The sequence below is a fragment of the Brassica napus genome, chromosome C8 (assembly GCF_020379485.1).
Source record: "Brassica napus cultivar Da-Ae chromosome C8, Da-Ae, whole genome shotgun sequence".
Lineage (NCBI taxonomy): Eukaryota > Viridiplantae > Streptophyta > Magnoliopsida > Brassicales > Brassicaceae > Brassica > Brassica napus.
In genome coordinates, this window is record NC_063451.1 from 8,726,706 (window position 1) to 8,740,726 (window position 14,021).

The window sequence follows — 14,021 nt, forward strand, 5'->3', positions numbered from 1 at the left end:
GATGTCATACCTTAAATTGGTGAGATAAGTTCCTTAGCATACATAAGGCTTCTCCAAGCACACAGAATCACAAACGAAAGTAACCCACCCAGAATCGTTAGCTTCTATGACTCTATGAACCATAAAAAATTTAGAATCAAAATCTTGAGTTTTTTTAGCTCATTGTGGAGAGAAAGTGAGAGATATGTTGTGTTTAGTTCACAAGAATGGAAAAAGAAGAAGGGTAAATCGATTTTGGGAGCATTAAGAGCTTCAAATTGGTTGTTCATGGTGGTTGTGGTATTGATGACAATGGCAATCTTGTAATTACTTGAAGATGATGAGGGTGAGAGAGTAAAAATATCATTTTCGAAAAAAAAAAGAAAAAAAAATTGATGGCATTTTCGTAAATTATATGAACTTGTGTGGTGAATAGGGCAAAACCAATTTTCAAAAAAAAAAGGAGGTTAGTTTTGTGTTTGACTTTAAGTTATAGGTCAATTCTGCAAAAAGCCCAAGAACTTACTTGTTGCTTTTTACAGAAAACAAATTTGCAAATTGAAAATTAATTAACTTATATAAAAATTATTAAAATTAAATATTCAATATATACATAATTACTGTAAATTTAGTTTAAAACCATAAATTTTTAATTAAAGGGTTTTTCGCGGGTACTCATGGGTAACCCTAAAATTCTATGGGTTTTCGGGTTATCCTAATGATACCTGGGTTTTTTCGGATTTTTTAGTTTAGGATATTTTTTGGACAGGTTTAATTTCGGTTCGGGCCGGGTTATTTTACCCATGATAACATCCCTAAAATTCATGGATATCATGACAGGTCTCGCTATGCACAAGTTCGACCATCGTAACAAAATCAACATTTGACCGTATCTAACCAAAATTTTTTCTTTTCCATCAGTCTCACTCATTTTTATATCATCTCTCTTAGCATTTTTGTGAAAGAAAACACATTAATATATTTCTTGATAAACATCACTGGATGGCTACAAAAATTAGAACTAAATGTGATGCTGTTTTGTATCTTTGCTACTAAGACAACCCACATCTTAAGTAAAATAAATGAAAAGAAAAGAATCTAAAACGAAACATTGACCTCGTTTCGCTTGTTAGGCATGAGAATCAACAACCGAAGATTACCTTCTTGGCATAACTTGACAGGGTTCCTATGCTGTGTGAGGATGGCATTGCTGTTTCCTAACAACACATGAGCAATTATGTAACTCTCTCCTTTCTCATTTGCAAATTGCCATTCTCTCACTGTCAAATTGAAATAATCTTTCCGTGAAGATACCGTCGCTTTCACCTCTACGTACTCTAGTTTACCACCTTCGTTTTCGATCAACAGGTCGTAAGGTAAACCGGTTTCGCTCTGCTCATTAACCCATCTGACCTTAGCCTCCTTGGGGTATGTTGCAGCAAAGTATCTGTAAGCGATTTCTTCTCCTTTCCTACCCGTCTGTTGCGCTTGCGCAGCCCAAGGTGTGCCCGTATGAAGTTGATCTCTTTCGCTGAAGTCTGCTGAGAAGGAATTGTTCCATCCATGAAGAAGGTTTGGATTGAGGTTGAAAGTAGCTTGATTCCCTGAGGTTGAGCCACTCTCCATATGCATAGAATATAATGGGTTTGGCTGACTAGCTAGTGAACTTGTGCCTGCACTATTATCATATCCAGCAACCAAGTTTGTATCGGCCGTCTGGATGGGTATTTGTTCCTTAAACGACTCCGCTACATCCTCTTCGCTGCTACTAACATGACCGGAGGCCAACTCTTGCTTAGAATCATCAACATGGAGCTCGCTAGAACCATGTCTTCTTTTGGAACTTGAAGGTATCCAGCTCAAGCTTATCCCAGCTTTCTTCTTGGCTTTAAGAGCAGATTTTAGGGACCAGATCTTTTCACCTTCAGGAATCTTCTGAACTTTTTGACTGTTCACAATGAATGATTCCATTTGACCCTCGCTCAAGCCAGATTCTGCCATTGTTTGGATCAAGTGAAGGAAATTTGCCAAATGCAGATCAGGAACCCCGTTGAAAAACAAACGAGACAGTTCCATGAACAAGGAATGGGAATCCAGACATGGTGTTGTGTACAGAGCTTTATCCTGAAGACAACAAAATCAAAACACAAACATACAACTAATTCATCACCATTGCATCGTATCACACTGAAGTTGGTCAAAATATCAATAACGAAGCACATGCTAATTTTCCAGATTTGGAAAAAGCAGTTGAGGTATTATGAAATCACTGTTCCAGTCAAGAGGGTACGATAGAAGCAAAGATCTACTTGCAAATAAACAGAGAGGAGTTTCAAATAACCACAAAGACAATGTCACAGCCCTGTAATCCCAAAATACACTGGATAAATTACTGCAAGAAACGATGGTGAAAGAAGACATACCTGCAAAAGAGAGCTACATTTGTACTCCTTTTTAGAGAAAATATCATATTGTGGTATGACATTCTTATAGCATAACTTCTCAACGACAAAGACTTGTAGGCGCTTGACTTGACTATATACAGTCTTTTTTGTTTGGGTATACTTCTCATGATGGAGAGTAAAAATATATCGCTGAGCATAAGGCAGAGACCAGTTCACAAGTGACACGGTTACACTGTTATCTTGCAAACCTTCATATTTTGCTTCGCGCTGTACCACCTGGAAAAAAATGTAAACATTCACAGAGTGAATTTGAGGTGACGCCATTGAAACTAGTGTTACACAATATGTAAAGGCAACACATATACAAGTTCTACACTGGTAAACGTCTACACTACAAGAACGGTGGTTTTGGAGTAAGTGAAACACAATTCATGCCGTTTATATCAAATCCAATGTCCCTCAGACCCCCTCCTAGATGTATGTAAATTCAATATATCATTGTGCAAGGTGAAGATTAGTTACCTCAGAAATACTTGGAATGCCCAAGCTCTGCATCAGCACAGATACTTTTGTGTGAAGCAGTTCTTTCTCTTCGTCAGTATTTTCCCCGAAGTAAATAAACTGAATATTATCCTTCTTTTTAAATCTCTTCTTTAACTTCTCACAATCACACCAACATACGAGACCGAACGAGGAGTGTAAGGAAATCCACTTATCACTTTCAGTAGGAAGCACAGTGTAGTCGACCTCTGAAAGTTTCTCTTTAAAGTGAACAACATCTTCGGCAGATTTACCAGATTTCAAGTCATCACTCCACTTCAGGAAAATTTTGAAGACCTAGACATGAACTTGACACTTTAGCAAAGAAGAATATAGATAGAAGATAAACAAGACGAGAGTGATTTATTTTGAAGTAAATAACTTACAGCCTTGGCAGCACATGAGGGTGACACATAATGTGCGAATTGCCCTAGAATTTTAAGGTACTCTTGAAAAGAAGGCGTCTCAGATACTCCACACCCATTCACAAAAAAATCATGGAGACCTGAATAGATATTGCACAATGTTTTCCTACGCAATGATTCCACAACACCGCTGATCTGCGAACTGATCTCTTTTATCTCATCTAAAACGCCAGCAGAATCATTCCAGTAAACATCATTATGTGACAAGAATATTCCAGATATCAGATCATTTTGCCTACTTCCATTTTGATTCGGGACAAATACAAAAGGGAGAGCATGGAGCTTTTCAGTAATTTTCTGCTTTGAATCAGCCATTTCATTCCACAAAAACTTGTAAAATCTGGTAACCTGAGAGATGCTGCAAAAGAAAAGACAGCGTTGTATACTGTTAGAAAATCCGCGACGACCTGAATGTCTCGCATCATCATCATGAGTTTTTGGTGTCACACAAAGGAGGTAGAAAAACAAACACTTGACTGGAAGAAGAATGTCGCAATAACATAGAAAACAAGAACAGCTCGTTCCAAAATACATTAAATGACAATTTATCTAAAGCCTATGGTCTCTACACATAATAGGGTATTAAGAAAACTGTAGAACTCAGTTCTAATGTCATCAGACCTAATGTTCTTAGTGCGGAGAAGGAATCAAAGCACCGCAAAATATCATGCACGACAGAGAACAGTAGTTTAAGAACTCCTTATTTTAATGATGTCGAAAGAAAGTAACTTAAGATGACACCAGATGAAGTACTTAAGAAGCTGGAGGAATGAAGTTAGAATCAGAAAACTATTCTAGAAGAAATAAGAGGTAGTGCACAAAAAGATAAAAGCACAAACTTAAAATTATTTCATAACCGTAGAGTTGTACCTTGATTTGAAAGAGTCTCCACAGTGCACCCAAGTTTCTAGGATTTCCAGAGCATCATCGAGGGAAACTTTGGTCTTGAAACCAATATCATTAAGTAACTTGACACTCGTAACCTGTTCCACAATAATCCAAGTATAGATGACTGAAGAAAGAAGGTTAAACAAAGAGATGAAAGAACTCCTCCGCTAGGAGGTCCATATGGTAGTAATCAATCCAAGCAAGGTTTAAGATATTAAAACAACACCCACATCTCTAAATAAATTTCAAGACCTTCTATGTACTTCTTATAGGTCCATTAGAAAAGACTCACTCAAAAGCCAATTTATCCACTGCTTTCGGAACTAACAGTTGTAATAGCAAAAGCACGTTATAACATTAGTAAGACAAAGACAAAACCAACCTTCGGAACTGCATAGGGAGCATTCATGCCAAGTATTGACCGCACATCATCACAATCATGATAGAGATCTTTCGCAAGATGCAACTTGTTGTCCATGCTTGAAACTATCCACTGAGAAACACAAATTACCCTCATAAATGAAGATTCTGATGATCTGATGACACCATGCGTGCCCGAGTTATAGTTAACAGTTGTTTTGTCATGGTAGCAATTATCCCACAGTCTATCAACGACTTCCAGAAGATACTTGCAACCTTCACGGCAATTACTTTTGTGCAGGAGAGACAAGAGAACAGCGAGTTCCGGAGATTCCCAGTCTATAGCAGCCAATCCGGGAGATAACAAGTTGGTATCATACTTTTCACAGCGTGAAACAGTGTAGAATTCAGCAATGCTCTTTTCAACTTGAACCACTTGAACAAAATCGGATATCCCAACCTCTTGAAAAAAACCCCGCCACTCCTTCATCCCGCATGCATAGAGCTTTGATGCTGGATGTTTCAAGTAGGTACCATCAACCACATGCCACAATATATCCAAGGTTTTGGTAAGCTTCTTCATGTTAACCTGGTTTCCAAATTCTTCACCGAAATGAATTGACGCCTCACCTAGCTGTTTTAACCCATAATTTGTCAATATCAGAGCTTTGCTTCTCAGCTCAGATATTATGTAATTCCTCTCGCTCTGACAAACATGGCAGCTGGATCGTAGATGTGTCATTACAAAACATAAGTAATCTACCATCAAACCCTCCGGTGTACCTCTATTCTTCGCCTCAAAGGCTGGTAATATATGCACTTTGATGATTTCATGTGCTGACAGCTTTTGAATGCCAATTACAGAAAGCATGTTTATGAGGTCATCTGCAGTGGATTTTTCACCAACAGAGGTCGCCAAGAGAAAGGAATGATCAACGGTTCGGAGATTTCCATATAACATAGGAAATGCTTCAAATACATCGCCAACGTCAGACCCAGATGTCTCATGGTGCAACCAGACTGCGCCTTCATCTAAAGAGGTGAACTTACCATTTGACAGGGGTATGAATGGGATCTTACGAAGGCTGTCCATAAGAGTCTTATCTATACCTAATTCTACATTACCATGCCCAGAAGAACGGGATACTATGTATAGTTCAGTAAGAAAAGACGATAACCATGCAAAGCCCATTGATTGCAAACAATCTTTCTTGTGACTCAATGAAGAAAGAATCTGCACTAAAGTCTTTGGTCCATAATCTTCAATGCCCAGTGCCCTTGACAGGGAATCTGACAAAACTATATCTTTGTCCAAAAAACCCAGAGCAAGATGCTCTTGAAGCAATCCATCGTTAAGAAGAACCCTTATCTTTTCATTCCAGTTTCTTAAAACCTTGCAAGGAGGAACCCATTGTTCACCATCTCCATCAAGCAGCAAGCAATTTGTTGTTCTCAATCTAGATATAATGGAACGAGGGAGAGAAGAAAAGAACCCATGCACTTCCCCAACGAGAGGCACAAGCTGCATGTATGAGGACACAGCTTTACCCAGATTCTGGTCGAAAGAAGGGAGACTGCAAAAATACCCTAGAGCACCAACAAACAAACCCGGAAATTCTGACAACAACCACTGGTTCCAAGGACTATCCTCATCAACATCCTCCCTTGACGATGTAAGGATGAAATCCCCTTGTAGAATAAATTTCAAACCATAAGTTCTTAGAGGAAGAAAAGCAAAAACGGGTTCTTGAATCATACAAGATCTGTAAGTTCCATCTTCTAGCATGTCAAGAGTAAATCCTATGGAAATCTCTGTTGTCTGAACGTCATCACGAAGAGCAGACTTTAATTTCTCTGATGCTACAAACCATGTCATGCTATTTTCCCCACATGAAACCTTTACGATATTTTTGCTCACAACCTCTTTCCTCATGACCAAGAGAGAATCGTCAAGCATGTTTCTGTATACTATGCACTGGAGGCGATGTAGGAAGAGTAATAAAGAAGGATGAAGGTCTGAAAACATAGGTTCAATGTGATTCACTGTTGTTATTTCGAAATCAAGGGCTCTGAAAGGAAGTGCAATGCAGGTGTTCCATTTTGCATCTTTCAGTTGTAAAGCACGGCCAGATAGCATGCTGGTAAGTGATTCGACATCATGTGGAGGTACAACAGTCGGTAAAATGTATCCAATCTGACCCTCACTTATATCAAACTTGAAATGGAAACCATTTGAGTGGATCTCGGGAGCATCAGAAACCTGGAAGCGAAACCAAGCAAAAATATTATAAGTAGTTATTTAAGAAAGAAATTGCTATAATCTTTCTATCACTTGGCGTTAACGCTCATATACGTCTTTCAAGCTGACTTGTTTCGTAATAGCTATTCCCATGGCCAATCCTACCTCATTTAAGCATGGGTTCCATAGTAGCATTCACATAAAGAACAAAATCATAATCTATACAATGAATTTTCTTTGCACATACCCGAAACACTGACTTGAAGCCAATTCCTTTCTTCCCTATGTATCCACCAGATCCTTTCTTTGTTGATCGACCAACATCACACAAGGCCTGAATGTTCTCAGGCATGAAACCACACTCGTTGTTTAATACAACAATCCCAGTCTTCTGAAGAATGAATGTGAGTGTGGGTTCCACATGTTCAGGGTACTTATTGTCATCAGCATTTTGAACCTGAAGCAACAATAGCAGGAAAGTAAGATGATGAAAAGTGATAAAGACAACATCTAACAACCTGTGATATTATCTATCTATTTTCTTCAACAGACGAGAACCATTAAAGTCCCTCCCAGGACAAACAAACATTTGACTACTCATTATCCCTCTCCCATTACAAGGATAACGATAACTGAAACATCTACCAGTTGACAGCATAACAGTACCGCCTAATTACTAATCATTTAGGGCACGCTAGAACTCGATTATAGGATACACAATGCATAAGAATTGACCAATTGTGTATTAAAACAAACTCGATTAATATGCTTCTAAGAAGATGATGAACAAAGAAAGAAATAAGGAAATAATACTCACGAGTTCAAGAATAAAGTGTGAATCCTGAGAATACAATTCCTGGGACAAACACTGAAGTGCTCTTCCTAACCGAGCATGTTGTTTCTGCAACATACTGGTCTCGGCACCAGAAGAACTTGAATCCAGCCCAAACTCATCCCGTCTGATTAAATCAATAACTGAGGCTGGATTATCATGAAACTCAGGTGCAGTTTGGGTAAATGCCTCCCCAACAGAATCACATAAATCCCCAGCACCACCAAAAGTGTGACAAGATCCATGAGGCTCTTTATTATCTTCACACAGTGTCTCTGATACGATCATGCAACTTTCGTCGGTATGAATTGGGTCCTCCAGTTCTTGAACAAAACCTGCGCCAGAATCTAAGTTGGACGAAGCAGTTTCCACTATTGCAGAGTCTAGCACAGATGATGAGCAAAAATTACTGTAATCATTAATCCACTCAACAATGCCTAGCCGCAATCCGGCATCGTGCAGCATGATGCGCTGCTCTGTATGCTCGCATGCAGACAAAACTCTTGTGGGAGCATCTTTAACAACAGAACGCAGTCCCGATAGCAAGACATCAGCAGCTAAACAGCAAAACTCCCCAGGTAAATAGCCCAGACAATCAAGAAGGAATTTTGAAGCAGCATAGTCACTTTTACCCACTTTAGTTTTCTGTTCTCCAACTATCACTTTGTCCGAAGAAGCACTGAACTGTACTGGCCCGCGCACGTTCCCAAGAGAATTCCTACCATCTAGATCCATCTCCTTGGAATGGTTATCTACAAATACTTCAAATGCACGTTTTGCGTAGCATTTTAGTAGGGAAAATGGTAGATGTGTTCGTCCATTCAATGATATCAACGACAATAACTGCACAGAAGTACGGTAAGCAGACCCTTGAAGAGCAGCCTCTAAGAATGAATCTGCTGTTGCAGAAGGATCTGTGCGGATAATCTTACCATCCTTTGTCACTAGACACAGCAGATCTTTTGAATTAATCTCATTCAAACACCCCATAAGAGGACCAGCGTATGGGGCAAACTTAAGATCCCAGTGACACCATGAATTTAAATCTGACAAAAACGGAGCTCTAAGCAGAACATCTAAAATCTCTTTGGATGAAACAGCATTCAGTGGGCTGCTTCCCGAGTCACTAGTATTTCCCACTGTCGGGGATTCTTCTAAATGCTTACTGGTCAAAGATTTTTCAGCTCCCAGCAATGTTGAAGAAAAGAGGAGACATTTAGAACCAGATTTGTTCTTGTAGCTACTGATGATTTCAGTGAAATTTTCCTCTGAATCTTTTCCTACAACCTGGAGATAAACTGTTGGAAATTGTTCTGCAAGCAGTCGAGCCACCATCTGTCTAGATATCTCATTGCCACCTGCAAATTCAGAAGCTTGCGATAGCAATTGAGTCAACAGATTCTCATTCACGTGGACCTCCAGAGGATACTCTTCCCGTAATTCTCTGGCTAGAAACCTTCGAAGTTGTGTTGGTAGCAGTAACATGTGTTTCTCCAAGAAAGTGGAAAATTCACCCCAACCAAGAGACTCAAAATCCTGTACTTGAAACTGCTCTGCCAACAAAATCTGGCAAGTCTGCAGCTTCCTAAAGATACTGATGAGCTTCTCTCCAGAAAGATCATGCTCAAAATGCAAGGAAAGCCTTCTGATAATTTCTTCAGCAGTATTACCTAATAGATAAAATTGATCAGATTGCAAATTGCAATAGAAATGACGAGCACAAAAAACTGCCACCGTGCCACAAAAGCTTATTAGATAAAGTATTCCAGGAAACAGTTCCCATTCGATTATAGTTGAATTATGTAGTATTTGAATTGCTCAAATAAAGTACATATCATGATGCTACAGTGGTGATTGACCAGACAATTTGATATAAAACAAATAACTAACCAAAATTCAACAAGCACAGAGCAGTACTGAATATAGAGAACAAAAATATACTCACTGTGTTTTGGAAGCATAACATGCTGAGTTTTGTTTAACTCATTGTCTTCGCTTGGCTTAATATCATCTACCTGATTTCCTGTGCATGGATTAGTCGTATCACTTTGGCTCGCTAATTGCAAAGTATCATATATACTATCACACGTTCCACGTCTCATTGAGGTTACCTGCAAATGCAGCACAAGAAAGAAATAAAAAATTAAAGAAGAAAAAACATCAGTAGATTTCTTAGTTTAAGATGAAATATCATACGATGAATGCTTCCAGAGGAAGTTAACTTTCATTTGAACAGATTATATTTTTCCACATCAGGATAATGAGAATACTTGAACATATAATATTTTCCACATCACGATAAGCAGAAAAATCACATTGAAAAAGCTGATTTTGATTTAGAAGACACTGGTAAAACATCTACATTGTTCCAGAAACATCTATAACATCTACTGTTCAAAAACTCACATGAATCAAGCTACAGAGAAAGATAAAAGTCAATCTACAGAAAACAAGCGCACTATTAAGCTAAACAAGATGGACTTTTTCAATTTTCTAAAATGATTTTGTACATGTGAAAGATGGATATAAGGGTACAAATGACTAAGAAACCCCATAGAAAAACTCATCCATAAAAGGGTACAAATTATATTACTACTTAATTGCGGCAAACATCTGCAACTTTTTCCTTGAGCAAAAACAAAAATAAATGATCAAAATCAAGAAGAAAAAACGAGATATTATCCCGGAAACAGATTCCCCCCTGCACCTAAAAGTTTCTTGCACCACTGGAGTTTTACTTTCTTCTGATTATTACAGTAGGGAAAATCTGATTGCCGGGAAGAAACTAAGACATCTGAAGAAAGACAATCCAGAAAACTCTGGAACACAAAACAAGAAGCTTTTTGCATGAAAAGAAAGTGAAAGCAGCTGACAAAAAAAATGCCATAATCTCCCTGTCAAATTCAGGCGTATAAAAAGGACAACCAGGTTTTTATATATATATTCCCTAATTGATATTTCGAAAGAAAATCTGCAACCTCAGCTGTTGGAAGCTTTCTATTATTTAATTAAAGAAAATATGGTGACAAAGGGACACTAGTTTATCAACAGAGTAGTATTTTTATCCTGTTCCAGCCTGCCTCAGTGACATTGTGATGTGCACATGCAGAATCAAAGAGCAAAGCTGAACTAGGGAATTTTTTACATTTGCCAAACTCAAATCCAAGACCTTGCAACTGGGTGCTAAGTCTCAGACTCGAGCAAATACGTTTGAGCCACACAAATATGAGCAGGAAAACAAAAACCAACAGCTTTATACCAAGTAGAAGAAGTTTCCCTCATAATGGTAATTTCAGAAATAAAATTAGATTGAACTAATTAAAGCATAGGAAACGAAGAAGGGCATCTCGGGAAATCACACAAACGAAAATGCAAAAATTCAAATATGAACACTCACAGCGACATTTAGTAATCCAACAAATGGAAATGATGACATTGCTTTAGCTCTTTCATTTCGTACTTCAGAGCCCCCCAAGTGGTAAAAAGACAGCATTTTCTCAACAACCTACAAAAATAAAAGAGAGTATTAGGAAATATACAAACATGCAGCCTCACAGCTTCTTGCTTGAACTAATTCTCTTTCAGATTTAAGTAAAAAGATGTATCTTATATATGATTCAAACAGTCATACAATCTCGATATACCTCGATATACCGAACACGAACTTACAGTTGAAGTGCTTAGCTCTTTGCAGGGGTCCTTCCAAATCGAAATGAACTTTCTCAAAGCCCCTTCGTCAAGTGTGAAGTCAGCCTCATCGACACCGAAAATCTTCTTATCATCAGAATAATCTACTGATTTAGGTATCTCTCGTTTCGCATTTTCTCTTAGCAATTTGGTGGGGCGTCTCCTAAGCGATTTGGACGAACTGGATTTTCCATGACTAGGATTGTCATCCTTCCTTTTCTTATCGGAGCCCCCAAGCCGCTTCATCTCTTCCGCAACAGATGGATATGGACAACAACTGGTATGGTCAGAAGTTTTAAGATTTTGAACCTCATAATCAACACTATCGTTGTCTTCTGAGCTTGATGAATCAAATCTTGTATGCTTGCCACAATAATCCTTATGCTGTAAAGCAAATGATTCCGCGCGCTCAGAGATGGTAAGGGATTTAACTTTCGATTGTTTCTTTGATGAGGGGATGTTATGCTTCTGGTGCAGTTCAGTCAGTAAGATTTTCAACGTTTCACCTTCTTTTCTCTTAGCGTCTTGAATGTAAGATACATGCATCCTATAAAAAAATGCATTAATCACATAATCAGCTAACGCAATTCATACGAATGCGTCTGGTAATGCGTCTTAGAAAAGCAGATTCATCATTGAAAAGCCAATACGAAAACATCTGCAACCAATTCATACAATAGAACTATGAAAAGACATCTGTTGCGGTAACAAAGATGTGAAAAAAGAATATAAACATGAAATGGAATCAAATCAATAGCAAATTTTGCAATAAAGATAAAGAATTGGATGTAAAACTTATATGTGCAAACTCCATTCAAATGACTAGTCAGCAAATTTCTAAAACTATACATGAGCATGCAGATAAGACTCATTTCTTTCTAAATCACAACGACATATCAAACCGAGCACATCACTGATGTTCCAGTCCTCAACCTATTACTAGATACTTATTCACCACTTAAAGTGAATGAAATCAAAAGCCAAGTAACAAAAGTTCAATACTCTCGAATAAATTACTAGATTTGGGGAGGGAGTAAATTTTTAAATAAACCTTAATACTATCAAACTAATTAAACTCCTAAGCAAGTTTAGATAATTAAACTCCTAAGCAAGTTTAGATAATTCAATTAAAAAAAAGAACAAAATCATACCGTAAGCTCTGAATACGCACACCAAGGTTTTCTTTGCTTGCAACTGATTTTTTAGTAGCAACGAAATTAAGGAACTCATCGACCTTGACATCATCTGTAATATAAGTGTAGAGATAGGTATCAAGAAATGATATTATCTCCTCAGTAGTGATCTGAACGGGTCCACTAGAGCTGGATATGGATGGAAAATAGAGCAAGACTAGTGAATGTTGCAGCAAAGGTCCCAGTTCCAGATCATCGAAAGAATCAACAAACTCGTTTCGACATATTGCCATCTCCAAATCATACAGGGTCACGATTCTTCTAGCCCCAACATAGCAATGAATAAATGCATTAACCTACAAGACATCGAGAAACGCACATAAAAGGCTAAACCTTTGCCCTTTTCATCACTGGTAAAAAAACAACACACTTGCTGTTGTAAAGCTTTTACCTTGCCTTCCAGGGCCATAAGTTGGCGAAGAGAAGGAACATCTTGCATCTGCACCCCTAATGTACGCCAAGAATCAGCTTGAAGTTCTTCTAGAACCGATCTCGAGACTCTAGTAGAAGAAACGCTCTCTCCAGCAGCAATCACTGCCTTACGCGTCTCGTTGACAGCCTTATCAATCCGCATGACTTCTACTTTCCGTTTCGGCTGTTTCGAGGAAGGCTTCTCCGAAGAAGAAGCGGTCCCTCCATGGGTTCGAGAACCACCACTATCATCAGCGCCTACAGTAGCAGGAATCGGTAGAGATTTTGGGACCTCTTTATCAGTCCCCTCTTTGCGCCTTCGTTTCGAGGAAGGGCGATCGACTGCGATTGCTCCTCCACGTTCCTGAGAGGAACTGATGTCGTTGCTAGACGGCGGAGGCTGGGGAGGGAGGGCGAAGCTCGGTACATGGGATTGAAGGAAGACATTCGCGCCGCCACCGCCGAATTGGGGATGGTGGAAATTGAGATTCTGGAAATTAGGGTTTCCGAAGGAGTAGTCGGGGAAGTTAGGGCGGTAGTAGCTCGTCGGAAACTGAGGCAGAGGGTATCGAATAGGTTGTTGTTGGAGACTGAAATTGGGAAACACAAGATTCGTAGATTGAGGAAGATAACCACCGTTTCCTCTGCCGCTTCCACCGTTGCCGGAGGAGCCCTGGGACCACGAGCCGTCGCGATTCCCTTGCATTCGTCGGCGAGGGAATAGCTACGAATTGGAAAAGAGAAGAAAAGGCGACAGTTAGGGTTTAACGGCTTCTGAGTTGGGTCTTTATAAATAAATACAAGTCCCTCTGTGTTCGCGATTCAGAGGGTTAAAGAAAGTTTAGGATGAATCGTACCGGTTTTAATCTATTTTTCCAAACCGGATTTGGATTATGGAGCAGGTATTTAAGAAAACCCAATTGACCTACTTTCGTGTTCACGTAAAAACGAGCATGAGTGAATTACGGGATATTACCAAAATTAGGGTGTCCAATCCGACTCGAGTCTAATGTGATTTGTATGGTACGATTTTGGTTTCAGTTTGTATTCAAAATTTTTTTA

At 38.8% G+C, this 14,021-nt stretch overlaps 1 protein-coding gene across 1 annotated transcript; it reads right to left on the minus strand.

The window, feature by feature from the left end:
- Positions 1-932: 932 nt before the first annotated feature.
- On the minus strand, positions 933-13,759 carry LOC106436380 (protein NO VEIN). Its single transcript, XM_013877345.3, has 13 exons — positions 12,940-13,759; positions 12,507-12,844; positions 11,338-11,902; positions 11,066-11,173; positions 9,614-9,779; positions 7,654-9,338; positions 7,084-7,293; positions 4,620-6,857; positions 4,220-4,332; positions 3,311-3,707; positions 2,907-3,221; positions 2,403-2,660; positions 933-2,103 (listed from the first exon to the last, which is right to left on the minus strand). The coding sequence occupies exons 1-13, from the start codon at positions 13,663-13,665 to the stop codon at positions 1,078-1,080; spliced, it is 8,145 nt and encodes a 2,714-aa protein (XP_013732799.2). The 5' UTR covers positions 13,666-13,759; the 3' UTR covers positions 933-1,077.
- Between the last annotated feature and the right edge of the window lie 262 nt (positions 13,760-14,021).